The sequence below is a fragment of the Tiliqua scincoides genome, chromosome 2 (genome assembly GCF_035046505.1).
Source record: "Tiliqua scincoides isolate rTilSci1 chromosome 2, rTilSci1.hap2, whole genome shotgun sequence".
NCBI lineage: Eukaryota > Metazoa > Chordata > Lepidosauria > Squamata > Scincidae > Tiliqua > Tiliqua scincoides.
Genome location: NC_089822.1, coordinates 248,859,315 through 248,879,513, shown reverse-complemented (window position 1 = coordinate 248,879,513; position 20,199 = coordinate 248,859,315). Strand labels below are relative to the sequence as shown.

The following is a 20,199-nucleotide window of genomic DNA, read 5'->3' as shown; positions in this document are numbered from 1 at the left end:
TGTAATCGAAACTCACAAAGCAGCAAACTGTAGAGGTGCATACTGCTTTTAATTAACTGATAAAAGTGAGAGAAGCAATAGCAGCATACATGGGTCTTGGCAGCATACCTGGGTCTCCCATACGTGGCTGTTCCTTGAATATGAATGAGCAGTACTTTGGATCTGTCAGGAAATAGGGCTGGTGGAAAGCAGGGACACTTTTGAAATGGGGATGGATGGAAAGGAGAATAGCTTTCTTAGGTGCATGATTATCTCTCCCCCCCCCCCCAAGTATTACAGAATTCAGAGATGATTCTTGTGTCTTGGGTTTGCAGAGGGAAGCCTGATCTTAAGCACGCATGCTTACCCATCACATTGCATGTTCTTATCACCTTATGCACGCTGTGGCTGAGCTGGCAAAACTGCTAGCATCGTGCTCTGGGGGCCAAAAATGATAGCAGGACTCACATTTTTCAGTGAGGCAGGAGGAGCATGGTGAAAACGTAACTTGGGGACCAACATAGAGCAACCTGTAACCTTCACTGCTCTACAGGGGACACTTTGGCCTTTACTGTACAGCAAAAATCTTCTCCCTGTTTGGGGCCTTTGGTGTGTCACTAAGTGCAAAGTTTGGGTGAAACCTTTCCCACACTTCAGGTAGCAACAGAGCTTCTCTCCTGTATGGGTTCACTGATGGATAACAAACTTGGCACTGTGCATGGAACTTTTGCAACAGTCTCTGACCATGGTCAGCCATTCTTCGACATGGAGATTTGGGGAGAAGAGTCCCCAGTTTGAGCCCCCTTTTCTCTTTGCATAGCTTCAATGATGATCCTATCTGCCAGCCCTGCTGAGGCTCATGGGAGTTTGAGAAAGGGCTACTTTCTGTGCAAAGCTGGAACCACAGGGAGATTGGGGACCGGTTTCCACAGGAATGTGGTTGGTCTGCAGAACTCCTTGCCACAGGATGTGGTGATGGCGACTGGCCTGGACGCCTTTAAAAGGGGATTGGACAAGTTTCTGGAGGAAAAATCCGTTACGGGGTACCAGCCATGATGTGTATGCGCAACCTCCTGATTTTTGAAATGGGCTATGTCAGAATGCCAGATGCAAGGGAGGGCACCAGGATGAGGTCTCTTGTTAACTGGTGTGCTCCCTGGGGCATTTGGTGGGCTGCTGTGAGATACAGGAAGCTGAACTAGATGGGCCTATGGCCTGATCCAGTGGGGCTGTTCTTATGTTCTTAATGTTGCAGATCCATTCCCTGGGTTTTTAGCTTTTTTATTTTTAAAGTCTAGCCTTCCTCTTAGTGGAAGCATGTGAGTAGCATGTGCCCAATGGTTCAGCACAATGTAAACTTCCTTCTGCCTTCCAGTATTCTGACCAATGAGTGCTAAGCACTAGGATAACCACTGACTAGCACTGGGCACACTTTATATATTTTATTTCTATTTAAAACAGGCAAATCACTTTGCACCATTTGACTACATGTATTTAGATTCTGGCTGTTCTGCATAGATTCTCCCCACCCAGAGAGTAGCCTTAGGTCCCACATTGCAAAATTTTCTGGTTCATAGCAGTGGATCACTGGTCTTTTTTTGCATGTTCCCTGCTGGGGAGCCTGCAGCTGCTAAGGGGTTAACAGCCACAGAGCAGAGAATAGTTTTTAGAGGGTCAGTAGGCTGCAGAGGCAGTCATCAGTGCAGATGCCCCTTGCACTGAGAAGAGGGAAGGGGGACACTCCTAAAAAATGCCCAAAAAATAACCCAGGAAGTTCAAAAAGCATTTTCCCCAAAGGAGAGAACCTAGTCCAGATCTCTAGAAAACCTTCCAATCAGCCAAGCAGAACCAGAGCCCTCTGGTGGCCTAAATCAATGAATCAGCTTCCCTCAATAACCAAGGAGTTCCAAGTGATCATGCACATCATACAAGTTATCTTGGTAATCTTCACAACAATCCTGTAAAGTAGTCCAATGATGTTACGGTCATGTTGCACAGGAAGAGGAGAGGCTGAGGTTGGGAGAAAGCAATTGAAAAAGGCAATCCTGTTGACATGGGATAAGTGAGGCAAACACCAAATCTCAGAACAAGAGAATCTAGAATTTATAAATATAACAATGGAAAGTTGGAAGAAGAAACTAGGCAGGTGAAGAATATAAGAGTCTGCAACCAAACTGAATCCAAAATGTTCAGATGACACAATTTATTAGACCAGTGACTATAAGATGGTAAGTTTTGGGGCAGCACAGAACTCTTTTTCACCCTGGAATAGGAATCTCTTCCTGCCCTCAGGACAATTCTGGCTGGCCCTTAGTACAATTACTGGTAATCATCTAAAGTTGGAAGAAAACAGTGTACAGCTAATCTAGGATGGCCTTGTCAACACCCAGAGGTGCCTCCCCACCACTTGACTCACAACTGGTAACTGCAGACCCCTTGTGAACCATGGCCATGATCATTTAACTCTAATGAAGAATTAAGTGTAACTCAAAGGTGTGAAGGCCAACAGCAATCATTTGACGATTCCTTTTCCCTGCCTCCTAAAATGTTAAATGAGTACTGCAATAGCTCTGTTCTGTTACTTTTTCATATAGCCCAGAATTGGTTCCTTTCTATTCTGCCTAACAAACTATTCTGAATAACTCAAAAGTTTGTGTACTTTGGCCCATAAAAATTGATTCAATATCACTTTGCCTACTGTGGGCCTCTTTGTCCCCAAAACTTATTGGGGATCAACTATGAAAACCAGCTAATCCCTGGTAATTATATATATAAATGAGATTCTGGTGTCTCTTTTGTATTATTATTATTATTATTATTATTAGATTGTGTGAGCCCTTTTGGGACAGGGACCACACATTAATTTATTTTACTATGTAAATTTTGTGGAACTACTCTTGTTGAGAAACAATAATAATAATAATAATAATAATAATAATAATAATAATAGTTATTATTAATTCCTAGAGATCTCAAGCTGGCTCATGATAAGAACATATGAAGTGACCTGCTGGATCAGGCCAAGTCCCATCTAGTCCAGCTTCCTGTATCTCACAGTGGCCCACTAGATGAATCAGGGAGCAAACAAGACAACCAGAGACCTGCATCCTGGTGCCCTCCTTTGCATATGGCATTCTGAGGTAGCCCACCTCTAAAAATCAGAGGTTGCACATACACATCATGGCTCATAGCCTGTGAGGGAGTTTTCCTCCAAAAATCTGTCCAGTCTCCTTTTAAAGGCATCCAGGCCAGATGCTATCATCACATCCTGGGGCAGGGAGTTCCACAGATTAATTACATGCTGAGTAAAGAAATATTTTCTTTTGACTGTCCTGACTACCAATTTCAGTGGCTGTCCCCTGGTTCTGGTGTTGTGTGAGAGGGAAAAGCACACACCCCTATCTACGCTATTGCTATATCCTGTGGCAAGGAGTTCCACAGACACTCAACCTCAGTGGCTGTCCCCTGGTCCTGGTGTTGTGTGGGAGGGAAGAGCACCCCCCCTCTACCCTATCACCATAACCTGTGGCAAGGAGTTCCACAGACACTCAACCTCAGTGGCTGTCCCCTGGTTCTGGTGTTGTGTGAAAGGGAAAAGCACATTCCCCCCTCTACTCTATCACCATATCCTGTGGCAAGGAGTTCCACAGACACCGAACCTTAGTGGCTGTCCCCTAGCTCTGGTGTTGTGTGAGAGGGAAAGCACACCCCTTGACCCTGCCTCCTTTTCTGTGCCTCAGTCATGCCCCCAGGCGCCCTTCCAGAGGGAGGAGAGGTAGGCAATGGGCTGCACTGAAGCACTCCGCCTGTCCAGGATTCCTTGGGACCTGCCACGCGCCTCTGTCCCGCTAGGTGGCGCCCTCAGGCGGGAATTGGCACACTGCGCGCGAGCCGTTCTCCAGCCTCCTGCCGTTAATCCGCTCCGCTGGGTCCGTATCCCAAGATGGCGCTTCCCTATGCGGTGCGGCCTCGCGTTCCTTCGAGACCCAGCAGGCGCCGATGCCCGTCGTGGCCGCCCTGCCGGGGGCCGTCACGTTCGGGAGCGTCGCCCAGCGGCGGAGACCCCTTTCCGGGTGGGGGAAGAGCCCCCAAGTAGTCACGCGGGCTGGGGCGGTGGGCGCAGCCATGTTGTACGGCAAGGCAAAGCAGGGAGGTGGCTCTGCGGCAGGTGATTTCCGCTTCCGCCTGGGCTGGGGTTGGAGGGGGCTGCAGCTGGAGCTGAAGGTAAATAGAGTCTTCCCCCCCCCCCTATATTCCTGTAGTGGGATGATGTAGCTTTGGGTGGGAGGCAGGAATGGGGCTGAGGTGGCTGCAGAAGGCAGCAGCAGTCCTGGGCTGGTCCTTTGGGGGGAGTGCTGGAGTCCAGCCCAGGATGCTCAATTCAGACCCATGGGCGCCTCTGGATGCTCCCTGGGGGGTGGGGACAGGGTGGCAGCCTCCCCAGTGGTCTCTTTGATCCAGTAGTTAAGGGGAGTTAAAATGCTTGATGTGCTCAAATTCCTGCAGAAATTACTAATAGTAACTTACTATGAGTTTACTAATAGTAGTAGGAACTACTAATTAGTTATATTAGAAATTACCTGTAGTTACTTACTATGAAATTACTATAGTTTTACTAATAGTAATAGAAACTATTAATTACTAATAGAAATTAATTGTAACTTACTATGAATTTACTAATAGTAATAGAAATTGCTAATTACTAATATTAGAAACCACAAATAGAAATTACTAATTAGTAGGGCAGTGGTTCCCAAACTGTGAGCTGTGGGTCCCTGGGGAGCTGTGGAAAGCAGCTGGGGGGGGGCCCAGTATCTTTGCAAAACACCCACCACCCTATACAGTTTGTAGGATTGAAGCCCTAATGGGGAGTCACGGACAATGGCCCAGTAGGTCTAGGGGGTTACAAGTCATGATAGGTATGTGCAAGCTCCTGATTTTAGAAGTAGGCTTCCTCAGAATGCCAGATACAGGGGAGAGCACCAGGGTGCAGGTGTTGTCTTGTGTGTGTCCTGAAGCATCTGGTGGGCCACTCTTGAGATACAGGAAGCTGGACTAGATGGGCCTTTGGCCTGATCCAGCTGGGCTCTTCTTACGTTCTTAAGGGAACCAACAGTTGAAAACTTTTGGGAACCACTGCAATAAGGTGTAGTGGGGTGGGGTTTGAAATTCATTATTTTATGTAGATGTGGTCATTTTAAGTGTGCTTGGCATTTTCTACCAGAGGGTAATTTGAAAGCACAGGTCTCTGCTCCCAAAGCACTTACAATCTAAATTTGGCATGGGGGAGAAGGAAAGGAGAATAGAGGCAAAGAGGTGTAAACAAGAGAGGAATATGCATTCTGAACATTTGCAGGTACTTGTGCTAAACCTCAGTGGGAGGTGAAGGCTTAGAGCTTGCTTCAAAGGCTTCATGGAAAAAAAATGGGTGGATTGGGAAGAAAAGTGGGAGGTGAGCACCATCATGAAGATGGTCAAGAAGGTAGTTCACGGTGTAGAAGGTGGTGTAAAGTTTGTACATGGAAAGAAGTGGTTCGTGTCACAGGCATAATGGTGTCTCCAAGATACTGTTTTGGTTGGGAAGAGAAGGGTGTGTTTGTGAGAGAGAGAGAGAGAGAGAGAGAGAGAAGTCACTGTTGATAAGGAGAAGCAGTATCAGGATTGAGGAGAGTATCCCAGTCTACCTGGGCATGCAGAATCCTAGATTTTTTTTTTTTTTTACTGGTATCTGGGAAAAATGGGTGTTTTCTATCTTGGGGTGGTTTTCGTCTGAATCATTGCTATGCACACATTATGAAACTGTTTGGAATTATTAGTAGACATTATGCAAAAGCTGAAGATCTAGTGAAGTATAAATGGCTGTATGTACAGCCATTTCTGGGCAGAAGTGTTTTTCTGCAGCCTGTGCATGGGGGTTGTAATGTTGGAGTCATACACTAGATCTGGATTGTGATGTCATAGTCCCTCTAAAGGGGAATTTTACTGGGATGTGAACTTCACCGCCCCTCCTCAGCTTCTTTCTAGCTGTAGCAATCTGTGAAACCAAGAGGAAGGGGAGAAAAATGTATGATATTGCTTAGGTTTCAAGCTGCTTATAGCTGTGACAAGGAATCGCTTGCCACAGCTATAAAAATCCGGTTGTAACCTGGACACACTGTGGCAGTAGGCTAGTTGGATCTTGTGGAAGATCTCTCCATGCTGCTGCGCGCGAGTACAAGTTTTTAAGACTCAGTATTGGATAACATTCCTACATGTAAGCACCATGTTCTGAGGTAATCGGGGACCTAGGATTTGTCTGTCTCTGCCCTATGGTATTGGACAGTAAATGGGAGTGCTAACACACCCTTCGTTTGCCACTGGAGCATGAGATGTCTGCTTTTTGTTTCCTTTTATAACATGAATTCCTTACAACATCTTTTTTTTTCTTCCTCTGCCTCTAGCCCTATCACTGTTCCACTGCTTCAGTGCTGCTGGATGCTGCCTTGGAGAAGGCGTCTTAAGGGCGGGCAGTGGAGAGGGGGTGGAGGACACACCTGGTGGGAAATTTTCTCCACCCCCTCCATCAGTGACATCTATCTCTGTGTGCCTTCCTCAGCTAAGGTATATGTAGGTCTGTTGCACTGAATTTTTCCAAGGAATTCCAGCAATCTGATGTTTTTTCTTCTATTCTGGGCAGCCCATAGTCTGGCACTGTAATTCTGCCCAATTTTTGCCTGCCATTCTTGCTGCAAGTGCCAAATGCATCCTTGTGAACTTGGAAGTCCTGCGTTGACTGTCTGTGAATGGGCCTGTCACTAGAATGGTGTCTGCCTTCCTGTGACGAAGCTAACCCACCCAGCTAGGGAGGCTGTAGAGCGACAGTGGGGGCCTGGAATGGAGGGCTCTGATCAGCGGCTGGTGCTGGGCATGAACATGGGTGATGGACGGCAAACACCTCCGGGGGAGCTGCGGACACCCACTGAAGAGGGGGAAGAGCCAAGGACACCTGTGCCTGAAGCCATTTGTGATGGTGGTGGGGATGCCAAGACCCCCCAGAGGGCAGAAGAGGTGGAGGAAGAAGAGCTTGATCCCCGAATCCAGGTGAGATCAAGCTGGCTTTTTCTGCTATCATGTGCCTACAGGCTGGTTTGTTGGTGTTCATTGTTTTCATGATTGCGTTAGATAAGCTTGTAGCCTAGTTTACTCTAAGGGTGTATTCGATGTACAGATATGAACTGGTTGAACCACTTTGGCTACAGGTTTGACTGTTGTCTCTGCTCTCAGGGAAACATTTAGGATTGCCAATTGTCTAGGGAAGAAGACAAAATGGCCAGCAGGGGTGTTTGGCCTCTGGGCCTGCTGCCAAAACACTGGGCTGCTTGGTAGCGTTATTTTTGTGTGAAGATGACATTCCTTTGAGCAAATGTCATCAGTTTCGCTTAGCATCCATGTCAATCTGTGGGCCTCAGCCCCACCTCATCTTGTCACAGGGTGATTCATGAGAGACTGCAGAGTGCCTAGGTGCACTACCTCTGTGGCGCCCCCACCCCACTCCGGCTCTGTTTTACTGAGGCAGATGAGTTGGGATGTGGCAAAGCAATGTGGTAATTTGGCAGTAGAAGTCGTAGGATCTACTTTTACATCCACCTCCTTGTGCTGTTCCTACTCAACAGTAGACCCTGCCTGCTGTATCTCAACCTTGGCAGGAGCAGGATGCTTGGCCTATATGGTGAAGATCCTGTATCAGCTGAATTGTATCAGTTCACTTTAGGGCTTAAATGAACATGATGGCGTTCCTTCCAGTCTTCGAGGTGCTTCTTATAGATCTGCCCTTTATGTACAGGAATGTATGGCTGTACATTGTTTTTCTTATTGTGCAACAAGTTTATTTTTGGTTTTTTTTCGTAATTGTTATATAGATTCTTATACGTTGAACATTTTCTTTTGTAAATGTGATTTTTTTCTCAGTAAAAGTGGAAAAAAGAATTAAAGTGCTGATATTGACTTTATAAAGTCCTAAATGGTCTGAGACCACATTTACTTAAGGATTTCCTGTTGCCCTATGAACTGGCCTGAACCCTTAGATCAGTACCCAAAGCCCTACTTTACCTGCTGACAGCCCTGTCCACCTTGAACAGATATCTGCTTGGTGGGTATCGGAGATAGGGCTTTGCCAGGGGCAGCATTGATACTTTGGAACACTTTCCCCAGGAATTGGTTATTGAAAATGTTTCTGTTTTGCAGGGCTCTGTAATTCTGTTATTCAACCAGACAAATAGAGACCTCTTTACGTTATATACTGCTTTTCAACAAAAATTAGTTTCACGAAGTGGTTAACGTAGTGAAATAAGTGATTCCCTATCCCTGAAGGGCTCACGGTCTTAAAAAGAGATGGAGAGAGATACCAACAATAACCACTAGAAAAGACACCATGCTGGGATGAAAAGGGAGAGTTACTCTCCCTGTGGTAAATCTAAGAGGGCACCACTTTAAAAAGTGCCTCTCTGTCCAGTTATACTGCTGTTTTTATACTCTGTGTTTGTGTTATAGAAAAATGAAATCAATGTCTTGTTAACCATCCTTGAGTCATTTTATGAGAAAACATGGAAACTAAGTCTTCGAGATAAATAACCACCTGCCTGCACCAGCTACTGGAGCATTCAGAAAGCTTTTACTCTTGGTTCTGCTCCTGACCCTATCTCTACAATGAAACCTTGGGACTGTTACTTTGTGAGTCCTCTTAAACTTGTACATTAGACTGGCCTGTTGAAATCCCTTATAGAGCAATTCTAGCCCTTAAAACTAAAAAGACTAAGCAAGGTTTAAGTGACACTTTGAAAGCCAGGAGGGGTCTTTTTGTTTATAAATCCACTTGTTTTAGTCAGATCCACCGACTAGCATGACCTTTCTTTAAGTAGCATTTGAAGCACGAAGGGGCATTTTGCTTTCAGTCTTTTTTTTTTTTTTGAAAAATTCGCTTTTCTTCCTCTATGGCAGTGGTTCTCAAAGTTTTAGCGCTGGAACCCACTTTTTCAAATGACAATCTTTTGGAGACCCACCAGAAGTGATGTCATTAACCTGGAAGTGATGTCATTAACCTGGAAGTAATGTCATGGCCAGAAGCGACATCATCAAGCAGGAATATTTTTAACATCCGATATGACAAAATTAAATCAAATCAATCAAGTAAATTAAAAGTTTACAATAAGCATAAGTTAAAAAATTTATTTAAAATAAAGAACCCTCCTAAGCAAGTTGCTGATTAGTTTAAAAAAAAATTCCCAAACATCCCAAAGGCTGCAATCCTATCCACACTTACCTGGGAGTAAGCCCCATTGACTATTGTGAAAAGCATATATAGCAGCCTGTTCAAAGTACAGATTTGAAAAGTACATTTTCCCAAATGCAGTCACATACCATGGTAACATCAAGCCTAATCTATTAAAAATAAAAAACACATTGGAATGAATAGAGAGTCACCTGGAATTGGCTTGTGACCCACCTAGTGAGTCCCGACTCACGGTTTGAGAAATGCTGCTCTATGGAGCTCTGTGCAGCTCATAGCACAGAAATGCAAGTGATCAAGATAATATCAAACAATATTAGAACAATATAATCAGCAACAGGAAAAGCTTATGAATTCAGCTTTCCTCAATGAGCCAGGTTTTCACCAGGCTCTGGAAGGCATGCCATGATGGGCCCACATGAGCCCCTCTACGGAGGGCATTCCAGGCTGGCAGTGTGTTCACCTTTCAAGCCTCTGTTAATGGACGGACCTGAAGCAGTACCTCAAATGTTGTGGGGTGTGTGTACAAGAGGCCACAAATGGGAAAAGCGTACCCAGGTCTCAAGCCATTCAGTGCTTAAAGGTAAGAATCGGCAGCTTAAATGGCGTTGGAAGGCGAATAGATAACTCGCACAGATCATATAGGATCAGAAGCAACTGTTCTGGTTGACCCAGACCTGGCAGTAGTCAGCTGGCAACAATTTTGTCTAACTGAAGTTTTCGCTTGATGATTTAAAATTTCTTAATATAAATCAGTCCATCCTGAGGGTGCAAGGGCACAGACACGCATCACATGTCTCCCAGGGCCCACCCTTTGCTCCTCCCAACGGTGGACATGGACAATTCTAATTTTCCTTTAGCAAAAACATTGAAAGCAAAAGGCATTGGGGGAGGTGTGGTCCTTGGCTATAATCATAAGGCAGCCTTGCTGAAGCCAAGGCGTTCTGGCTATGGCCATTGCCCAGGCTACTGGGGGACCCTTAGTCCCTTGAGCTCCAAAGATGATAGTTGTGATATAGTTGTGGTAATAAACAAAACATGCAAGTTTCTAGCTCTTAAGGTGGTTAGAAAAGATTGAAGGAGTCACCTTAACGTTGTGAAAGAGCAAAGGTCACCTTTGAGTGCAGCCCTCTGCTCTTAAAGGTGCATCTGTGTCTTACACCTCTCCATTCCCCTCCCTCCATTTCTTTTTGCCTGGATGGATGGATTTAGAGACCTGTGGTTTCCATTGTCTGCATTTGGGGGTTGAAGTTAGGGATCTAGTAGTATCTCTGTCCCACCCTTCTCACTGTTCTCCCTCTCACATTGCAAGTTGTTGCCAAAACAATTCCAAATACACATTGGAATGAATAGAGAGTCATCTGGAATTGGCTTGTGACCCACCTAGTGAGTCCCGACTCATGGTTTGAGAAATGCTGCTCTGTGGAACTCTATGCAGCTCACAGCACAGAAAAAGCACAGTGGCTTTTTCTTCCTTGTCCTGTGGCAAAGTGTTGTGGGTCTCAAAACCTCGTATGATACCAAGGCACAAAGAGCCCTGTAGTGGGGTTGGTGCCTGTCCCCTGAGTCTCTTTTCTTTCTGACCACAGGAGGAGCTGGAGCATCTCAATCAGGCCAACGAGGAGATAAACCGTGTTGAGCTGCAGCTGGATGTGAGTACAGCAGGATCCTCAAATTCTTTGAACTTCCTTCTTGCTCTTCTGAACATAAGTCTATTTTCTTCCCCCCTTCCCCTCCACTAACTGCAAACAAGCAGTTTGGAAGGTGGGTATGCATGAAGGCTGCATGCAAGGATCTGTGCTTTAGAGAACACGCACATCTGTCTGGTATATAGTCAGGCCATTGGTCCATCTCACCTAGTCATATCTACTCTAGCAACAGCAACCCAAGGGCTCCAGAGTGGAAGTTTCTTACTCTTGTTAATGCAAATCAGTTCCACCTTGGCTTAATTCACCTTTTCTTTCCCATCCACTCAGGATGATAATATGGTGGACTTTTTCCACATGAGTAGTGACTCCGCAGTTTCTACTGTGAAGTGTAATTGAGAAGTAACTTGAAACTTGATCTGCTTTGCCAATACAAGAATGTAACAGAATTGAAAAGAAACACAGTTTGGAGATGATAATCTTACAGCTGTTCATCTGTAAAAGAACATCTGAATTGGTGGTTCAGTGTTCCCTATCATCTGCTTTTGAATTGCTTCCAAATTTTAACTTCGCATATAAGGACTTGATTAACTTACAGTTTATTAGAGCTCTGTTAAGGCTTAAAAACACACACACCAACACCACCAACAACAACCTAGAAGAGAAAAATGTGGATCAATTGTGCTGCTTAATTTTAGCTGTGTCATTCCAGAGACTGTTTCAGGGCTTCTTCCTTAGTTTCTCTACCTCTTGTTTTGAGAGTTACTAGTATATAGGATACTGTGTGTTAAAGCCATCTATTAGGCTGGGCTTGGGATGCCGTGCAATGGGCATACCATTGTTGTGGCCTTTTTGCTGCCAGTATATTGCTTTTCAATCACGTGACCAGGAGTGTGCAATTATTTCTTGCCTCAGCGGTATGCCTTCCATTGGCCACTGATGCTAACATAGGAGGTTGTCATTTGGTCCCAGTGACCTGTGCAATCATCACTTTTGCACATTGCACTGGGACTAATCACAGATAAATTTTCCTGGGGGAAGCCATGCTATAAAGGGAAAAGTGTAAATAGGACCACTGAGAACTAACCAGAAGGCAGGGAATGTTAATAAGGACCATCCTCTGAGCACCAACATTGCTTTTGTCATTGGTTTCAACAGGAAGCCCGCACCACGTATCGGAGGATCTTGTCCGAATCAGCTAGGAAGCTCAACGCTCAGGGCTCCCAACTGGGGAACTGCATTGAAAAAGCACGTCCTTACTATGAAGCCCGCCGTTTGGCCAAGGAGGTATGGGTGCTCTTGCCTTGTCTCTCTTTCACTTTACTCTGTTGCAAAGTCTGTGACTCTCCCTCGCTATTAGAGGATCAGAGCTTAGATCCCTCTTGGTCATTTTATGTGATCAGCAGGACTCCAGAGCAGTTATCCTGAACTGGCAGCCTCTGTTGGCATGATCAAGGCATTTTGGTTAGCTTCAGCCTGACAGCTTAGCACACTGTCCTTGTGGGACAGAAAGGAAAAATAACTGTGTAATGTGGTGTTTTCATATTATATATTCTGTTTTTCTATTTCTGCCTTCCTCCTTTTTTTGTTTGTTAGCGGGACCCAGGGTGTTTTATTTTGTGTTTAATAAAATAGCCCAGGTTAGCACCTTCAGAGGGAACCAGCCGGGTCCACTGTACTGAAATGAAAGAAGTGAAGCTCTTGACCTTGCCAGAGGCTGTTTGTCCTCTTTAGCTCACTTCTACCTCATTTCCTACCTGAATACATACACTTGGCTGAAGTGAATGCCAGGTATAGCTGTTCCAGGATAGCTGACGTCAGAAACAGGCCTCACTCTGTTTTCTGAATGAGGAAGAGGAGGAGGAGAAATAGGCTGAGAAATAATCCACTCTTGAGTTGCTTTTGGTAAGCGAGAAGTCAGTCATGCATTCTTGTTTCCCCTTGCATATCAGGGGTCTAGGAAACATATTGTAGTTACCTGCTGGCTGTAACACAAAATTTTCCTCCATCTTAAATTGGCTTTTGTGAGAGTGAGAGAGTACTGAGCACACACAATCAACATAATGTGCTGGTTGCTGAATTGTGCCAGTTTCAAATTATGCAGAGGGTAGTCACATGATTGCTCTCTGCCTTTTTTAAGGCATAAATGCACGCACAGCCTTCCTATATATACAAAACCAACTTCTCAGGGAGTGGGTCGAACGGACCTTTCTCTGACATATGAAGGGTTGTCTGTTTTCTCCAGAAAGCGGCACAGTCCAACTTGTGGTCATCTTCCTCAACTCTGAAATGATGCCGTCCGTCCTGTGATTCTCCCAGTCATGTTTTCAGGTCTTAGACATATTTTGTCGCAGCCTGTTACATCTATTTGTCTCTCACAAAGTTTGTTGTTTGAGCAAGGAGAAAGGGAGTGTGGTGGGAATTGGGATTCCCAGCTGCATTTGGGGCATCTTAGTTATCGGTCAGGATGTTTGTGCTTCATTCCCTCTTTCATTCCGGCAGGCTCAGCAGGAGACCCAGAAGGCTGCGCTGCGGTACGAGCGAGCCGTCAGCATGCACAATGCCGCCCGCGAGATGGTTTTTGTGGCTGAGCAGGGGGTCATGGCAGACAAGAACCGCCTGGACCCCACGTGGCAGGAGATGCTCAACCATGCAACCTGCAAGGTGAAGTTCCCCATCTAGGGGAGGAGACGTACCATTCCATTCTCTGTAAGCGTGAAAGATTCCCCAGCAGAGTGATTTGCTGGTTTTAATTTTAAAAGATGTGTATCCCACCTCATTCTCAAAGTGGGTAACAGCATATTTTGAAAAGACAAATTAAAAAGCACTGAAGAAAATGCAGTAAAAACACAGCAGAGGCACATGACTGAAACCAGTTGGCCACCTGGCAATTTAGGAAACCTGGGGACTTGTTAGAACAATGGGCACCCCATGGCAGGATAGAAATTGTTGAACAAACAATGCAGCATAGGGACAAGAGCTTCAAGGAAGAAGCTAACCACAAGGAGATATAGATCTCTAGGTTGTAGTCCACATCCTCCTTGTTACATTAAAATGATGCAGATATATCCGGTATGGTAGGATTATGGCATAGATTCAAACGCCTCCTTGGCCAAGCATATTCCAGGTGACCTTGGGGACACTTGCAATGCTTGAGCCCTTTTTCAGACCTTACCAGAAGTGGAGTGAAGAATACATTTAGCGCAACACAGTGGTTGTGAGTTTGAAGACTGCTGTTCTAGCCAAACCCCTTGAGGACTAGAAGCATATTTTAAAAGTGAAGTTTAAAAGCTTGGGTTTGTGTACAAAGGTAGCTAGATTGAATACCAAGTTGAGCAGTAAGGTGGCTAAGTTTGCAGACGACACCAAACTTTTCCGAGTGGTGAAGACCAGAAGTGATTGTGAGGAGCTCCAGAAGGATCTCTCCAAACTGGCAGAATGGGCAGCAAAATGGCAGATGCATTTCAATGTCAATAAGTGTAAAGTCATGCACATTGGGGCAAAAAATCAAAACTTCACATATAGGCTGATGGGTTCTGAGCTGTCTGTGACAGACCAGGAGAGAGATCTTGGGGTGGTGGTAGACAGATCGATGAAAGTGTCGACCCAATGTGTGGTGGCAGTAAAGAAGGCCAATTCTATGCTTGGGATAATTAGAAAAGGTATTGAGAACAAAACAGCTAATATTATAATGCTGTTGTACAAATCGATGGTAAGGCCACACCTGGAGTATTGTGTCCAGTTCTGGTTGCCGCATCTCAAAAAGGATATAGTGGAAATGGAAAAGGTGCAAAAGAGGGCAACTAAGATGATTGCTGGGCTGTGGCACCTTCCTTATGAGGAAAGGCTATGGCGTTTGGGCCTCTTCAGCCTAGAAAAGAGACGCCTGAGGGGGGACATGATTGAGACATACAAAATTATGCATGGGAAGGATAAAGTGAATAGAGAGATGCTCTTTACACTCTCACATAACACCAGAACAGGGGACATCCACTAAAATTGCGTGTTGGGAGAGTTAGGACAGACAAAAGAAAATATTTCTTTACTCAGTGTGTGGTTGGTCTGTGGAACTCCTTGCCACAGAATGTGGTGACGGCATCTGGCCTGGATGCCTTTAAAAGGGGATTGGACAAGTTTCTGGAGGAAAAATTCATTATGGGTTACAAGCCATGATGTATATATGCAACCTCCTGATTTTAGAAATGGGCAGTGTCAGATGCAAGGGAGGGCACCAGGATGAGGTCTCTTGTTATCTGGTGTGCTCCCTGGGGCATTTGGTGGGCCGCTGTGAGATACAGGAAGCTGGACTAGATTGGCCTATGGCCTGATCTAGTGGAGCTGTTCTTATGTTCTAACCAACTAACCCACAGCTGGAGAGTCTGAATCTACGGAGTTCTCATGTGAGTGCTGGATGGGCCCAGAAGCTGCAAAGTGAAGGTAGCTAGTAGGGCGCAGTAGACTCAGCAAGCCCCTCTGGCCCTGGCTGCAAGGGATGCTCTTGCAGAAATTTGACTGTGGGACAGTTGCAGGACCTCCATAATTGTCTCTGTGTTCCTGCTCACTCTCAGACCTGGTACATGCAGTGTTCAATAAACACCATTTTTACTTAAATTGTCCATCTGGCAGAAGTGGCTTTTTGCAAGATGATTTCTGTATCCAATGATATGCTTCTCAACAGAGAGAACCTAAGAGCCCTATTAGATCAGACCAAGGCCTCTTGGGTCCAGCATTCTGTTTCCACAGTGGCCACCCAGTGCCTTTGTGAAGTCCACAAGCAGTAAGTCAGGAGATTACATATTGTTCCCACATTACAGGAGCCTGGATGCAGGTCTCTTATTATCAGCTGTGCTCCCTGGGGCATTTGGTGGGGCCACTGTGAGATACAGGAAGCTGGACTAGATGGGCCTATGGCCTGATCCGGTGGGGCTGTTCTTATAATAATAATAATAATAACAATAACAACAACAACAGGTATTTATATACCGCCTTTCTTGGTCTTTATTCAAGACTTTATTCAAGGCGGTTTACATAGGCAGGCTTTTATTTAAATCCCTTATTAAATAGGGATTTTTACAATTGAAAGAAGGTTCTTTCTTTCAAGAACCACTACATTCAAGGTGTTTCATTCCGATCTGGCTTCACATTCTGGCCTCCATCCTCCCATGCTCAGAGCAGATGGAAATAGCTCGGCTTCAGCTTGTCAGCTGCTTCAAGGTCGCACATTGCCGGTGGCCTCGAACTGGCGACCTTGTGGATGTTATCTTCAGGCAAACGGAGGCTCTACCCTCTAGACCAGACCTCCTGCCCTTATGTTCTTATGTAAGTTGCACGTAAGTAGTCTTCGTTGCTTTTAAAGGAGAAGATGGCTATAGAGGGGACAGGATGACTGGGGGATGATGCCCGTTGTGGTTTTCGACTTATTGCCTTTCTTGCTTTGTAGGTGAATGAGGCAGAGGAGGAGCGGCTGCGCAGTGAGCGAGAGCATCAGCGTGTCACCCAGCTCTGCCAACAAGCTGAGGCGAAGGTGCAGTCACTACAGAAGTCCCTGAAGCGTGTCATAGTGAAGAGCAAGCCCTACTTTGAGCTGAAGGCTCAGTTCAACCAGATCTTGGAGGTGAGACCTCTGATTTTCCCCTGGTTTCCATGTCCTGCCCCACACCAGGGTGGGGTCCCTATGGCCTTTTCAGAATCTTACCCATGTGAACCAGGGACATGGCTTGGTGTTTGTTGTCCATCTGTCCCAGATACTGAGTGAACACTGAGTTGGAACCATACTTTCACATACTTTGCAAATGAGGCATATCCTCCAAATCTGAACAAGGAGTTGCTAAGCCTGGTTCAAAAATGTTGAGTTTCAGGTGGCACCCCAAATCACAAAGTGATCTCCCTTTTGTCTGAGGTTTAAAAAAGTGGTTCCCAAACATTTTAGCAGTGGGATCCACCTAAAAAAAAAGTTTCACTTTACCAGGTGCTCAAGCCTCTGTAATGGTGATTGGACAAGTCACAGGTTGTTTATCCCTTTTTGCACATAGACTAGTCTACCTTGTCACTTTTGCGAACCACCAAAAATTGGATCATGATCCACTGGTGGGCCATGGACCTACAGTTTGGGAACTGGTGGTGTCAAATATGACACAAGAATGCTTCTAGATGACATTTTATGCCTGGAGCAGATGAAATGTCACAACAGATTTCTCAAATGACATGCCCTTGAAATCCAGCTTCAGCACACACACGTTTAGAATGTAAGATATACATTTTCATGGTGAGTATTTTGAACTGTATAAATACAAGATGCAGGGAATGACCTTGGAGTAGTGGAAGGGAAAATTCTGTCATCCTTGTCCCTGGATTTTTGCTTCTGCTGCTACCTCCTCCCTTAGCTTTCTCTGCTGTCTCTCCTGTATCAAATTTTCAGAAATTAGGAGCGTTGAGTGCCATGCACGTTGATGGTGCTGTTTAATAATGTTAATTTTATTCTTGCCTCTTGTTCTCTGTTTAGGAGCACAAGGCCAGAGTGACATCCCTGGAGCAACAGGTAGCCCAGGCCAAGATGCGCTACTCAGTGGCGCTGAGGAATCTGGAGCAGATCAGTGAGCAGATCCATGCCCGGCGGCTCCAGCGCCTGGTGGGAAGGCGGGCTTCCCCAGTTGGTGCTGAGGCCAGCCCAGCGCTGCTGTACGGAGGAATGGTGTTGCCCCCTGAGCCCGCCGCCTCTGCTGACACACTCTCGGTGCTCAGCTTCCAGACCATTGCCTCTGATCTTCAGAAATTCGACTCGGTTGAGCACCTTCTGGGGCTGTCGGATGCCGCCAGCCTCAACAGTGATGAGCTTGAGGAGCGGGAGCAGCGCCGGGGTGCCCAGCCCCACCCCTTCAAACATCACCGCAGCATCAGCCTCTGACCCTCCCCCTTCCCCTACTCCCGCTGTCCTTTTTCAGTCCTTTCCTTCAGGAGAATGGGAGGGATCGTCGGGATCAGAGGCACAAGAAGTAGTAGATTTAGGGGCGAGGCAGCTCTTTGAGCACCCAGGCAGTGTTGCACTTTTGGCCTCAGCCATCTGCAGTGCACTCTGCAGGTGGCTCCTTTCTTCCTCCTACGTGTAGCCTTGGATGCAACCCAGACCGCCATCACCTACCACTAGCAATGGGGGAGCTCCTCCAGGCCCTTGTTGCTTGGCTGTGTAGGCATTCTCCACCCCATTAGGCTGCCATTTTCCCTCAGTAGGCATCTGCTTCTTGGGAGCATTGTTCACTAGAAGTACTCCTGCACCCCAGCACACTCCTCATAGCTTATTGGGCTATTGGCGATAATATTGTATCCAGCTGCCAAAGAGTTGTAGAAGAAGAAAACGGGGGAAACATAAGGGGAAGAAAATATGCAGCTGTTTTTGCATGATTGCTTAGTGTTGGATGATGAGAGACACATAGGTGGGCTGCAGAGGTGCTAATGTACAGATGCTCCCCTACATTTGTCCCTGCATTCTAGACATCATCCCCACTCTGCCTTTATTGAGTCTTTTCCCCCCCCCCCGCCCAGGCTGTGCAATATGGCCTTTTTAAATGGAACTCCAGTGCCCCCTAGGGGGCTTCTGAACACACTACAGCATTACCAGCAGCATGCAGTTTCTCCCTTTTGCCCCCAGGAAAGAAAATATATGAGAGCAGTGGTCACCCTCTCGATGGCTTCGCGAGTGGGGTGTGAGCTTGTCTTGTCATGATGTAAAGGCTATGGAGAGACTGGCATCCTGATAACTGGCATTCCGCACTACCAGGAGAGAGGGCATGTGTAGCATGAGACTCATTCTGTTGGGATGGCCCCCACCTACCAATCTCACTTGGTACATCCCTGTTGGCCGCAGTCAGTGGCTAAAGGCACCTGCTTCAAGGGGTGTGATTTGCACTAATAGGTGGCAGTAGGTGGGGCTGGTAAGTCCCTAAGTGAGTCTCTTCTCCCCCCCCCCCCGGCCCTGTCTCTCCCATTGGGTATGGTGGCAGTTTCTGCCTCTTGAAACAGGTTTGCTGAACATTGGCTGTGATGAGAACCACCCTGGTTCGAGGCAGCCTGTTAGTAACTCCGTGTGTGTTTGTTTGACTGCCTTCTGCTGTGTATTTTATTTAAAGTAAAGTTTATGCCCTACAGTGAGTCTTAGTTTTCTTTTCCCCCTCCTCTCTTTATTGACAATTATAGCAGGAAGTGATTATTCCCCTCCCCATTGCTTTGAGAGTGTAAAGTGGGGAGAGGGCTTCCTAGTCAGACATAAATCACTGTGAAGAGGAAGTACAAACTGGGGAGGGAGGTTGTTTACCACATCTAGTGTTTTTCTATGTGCATGGGGTGTCCTGAAATTCCAATGACTGCCATTCCTCACATGACCTGGCACAAATGAGAGAGAGGGTTAGCCAGAGGAAACTGGCCTTGGCTTAAAGAAAGAGGAGTTGCAGTGAGCTTCAGCTAACTAGCCTCTAACTACCTCTCCAAGCCAATTTTGGGTCATTTCACAGGTCCTCTGTATTTCTGTATGAAATCTTCGAAGTCCTTCCATTAACAGTTTTTAGAGAAGTAGCAAATGCTGCTATCTGTCATCCTCTGGTTTGGATGACTCCTCTGAGTTGGTCATGTCCATACCCTGGCAGACTTCATCAGAACCCTGATACACCCAGTACCTGTATATCCAAAGCATCAAGACTCATGAACTGCAGCATATGGAAGGCTGGCAAGGTACCACCGGACTTCTCAGAGATGGGGCTCAGAAAGTCACAGAGCAGAGGTGTGGCAGCTGTTCCACCAAGAGTAGCTCAGCTGGCACAATCAGCAGATTTCAAGAGGCTTCCAGTTCTGATATGATTCATGGCAGGGCCAGCAGTTGTATGTCAATCTATCCAACTACCTATTGATAATTATTTTTATACAGCACTGCTAAAGTCCAGTGTATGCAATCTGTCAGCTATTCTCACAACTCTTTGAAGTAGTCCACCATTATTCCCTCTTCAGAGGCTGAGGACTGAGACCTAGATATATGATTTACTCAAGGCAGATCAGGAGGTCTATTGGTTTTGTGAAGAAATAAACCTTCTGCATCTTAGCCCAGTGATAAGACCCTGTTGCAACTGACTACCCCACAGCTGGAGTGTCTGAATCTGCAGAATTCCCATCTTAACCTCAGACCATACTGCTTCTGTAATGTGGGAACAATATGTAATCTCCTGACTTACTGCTTGTGGACTTCACAAAGGCAGTTGGTGGCCACTGTGGAAACAGAATGCTGGACCCAAGAGGCCTTGGTCTGATCTAATAGGGCTCTTAGGT

At 46.0% G+C, this 20,199-nt stretch overlaps 2 protein-coding genes across 2 annotated transcripts in view; both read left to right on the top strand.

Annotated features, from left to right (window-relative positions):
- The window catches only part of LOC136638989 (zinc finger protein 271-like), a 91,125-nt gene that overhangs the window by 39,568 nt on the left and 31,358 nt on the right, over positions 1-20,199 (top strand). The gene's annotated exons all lie outside the window — the stretch shown is intronic.
- On the top strand, positions 4,153-19,031 carry SH3BP5L (SH3 binding domain protein 5 like). The gene is made up of 7 exons (XM_066617992.1): positions 4,153-4,203; positions 6,420-7,059; positions 10,834-10,896; positions 12,049-12,177; positions 13,393-13,554; positions 16,331-16,504; positions 17,393-19,031. The coding sequence occupies exons 2-7, from the start codon at positions 6,853-6,855 to the stop codon at positions 17,792-17,794; spliced, it is 1,137 nt and encodes a 378-aa protein (XP_066474089.1). The 5' UTR covers positions 4,153-4,203; positions 6,420-6,852; the 3' UTR covers positions 17,795-19,031.

Bases quoted from the DNA above. Each gene is read 5' to 3' on its own strand.
- SH3BP5L (XM_066617992.1), top strand. From the start codon at position 6,853: ATGGAGGGCTCTGATCAGCGGCTGGTGCTGGGCATGAACATGGGTGAT. The intron at 10,897-12,048 runs GTGAGTACAGCA...TGGTTTCAACAG, and splicing joins GTGTTGAGCTGCAGCTGGAT to GAAGCCCGCACCACGTATCG. The intron at 12,178-13,392 runs GTATGGGTGCTC...TCATTCCGGCAG, and splicing joins CCCGCCGTTTGGCCAAGGAG to GCTCAGCAGGAGACCCAGAA.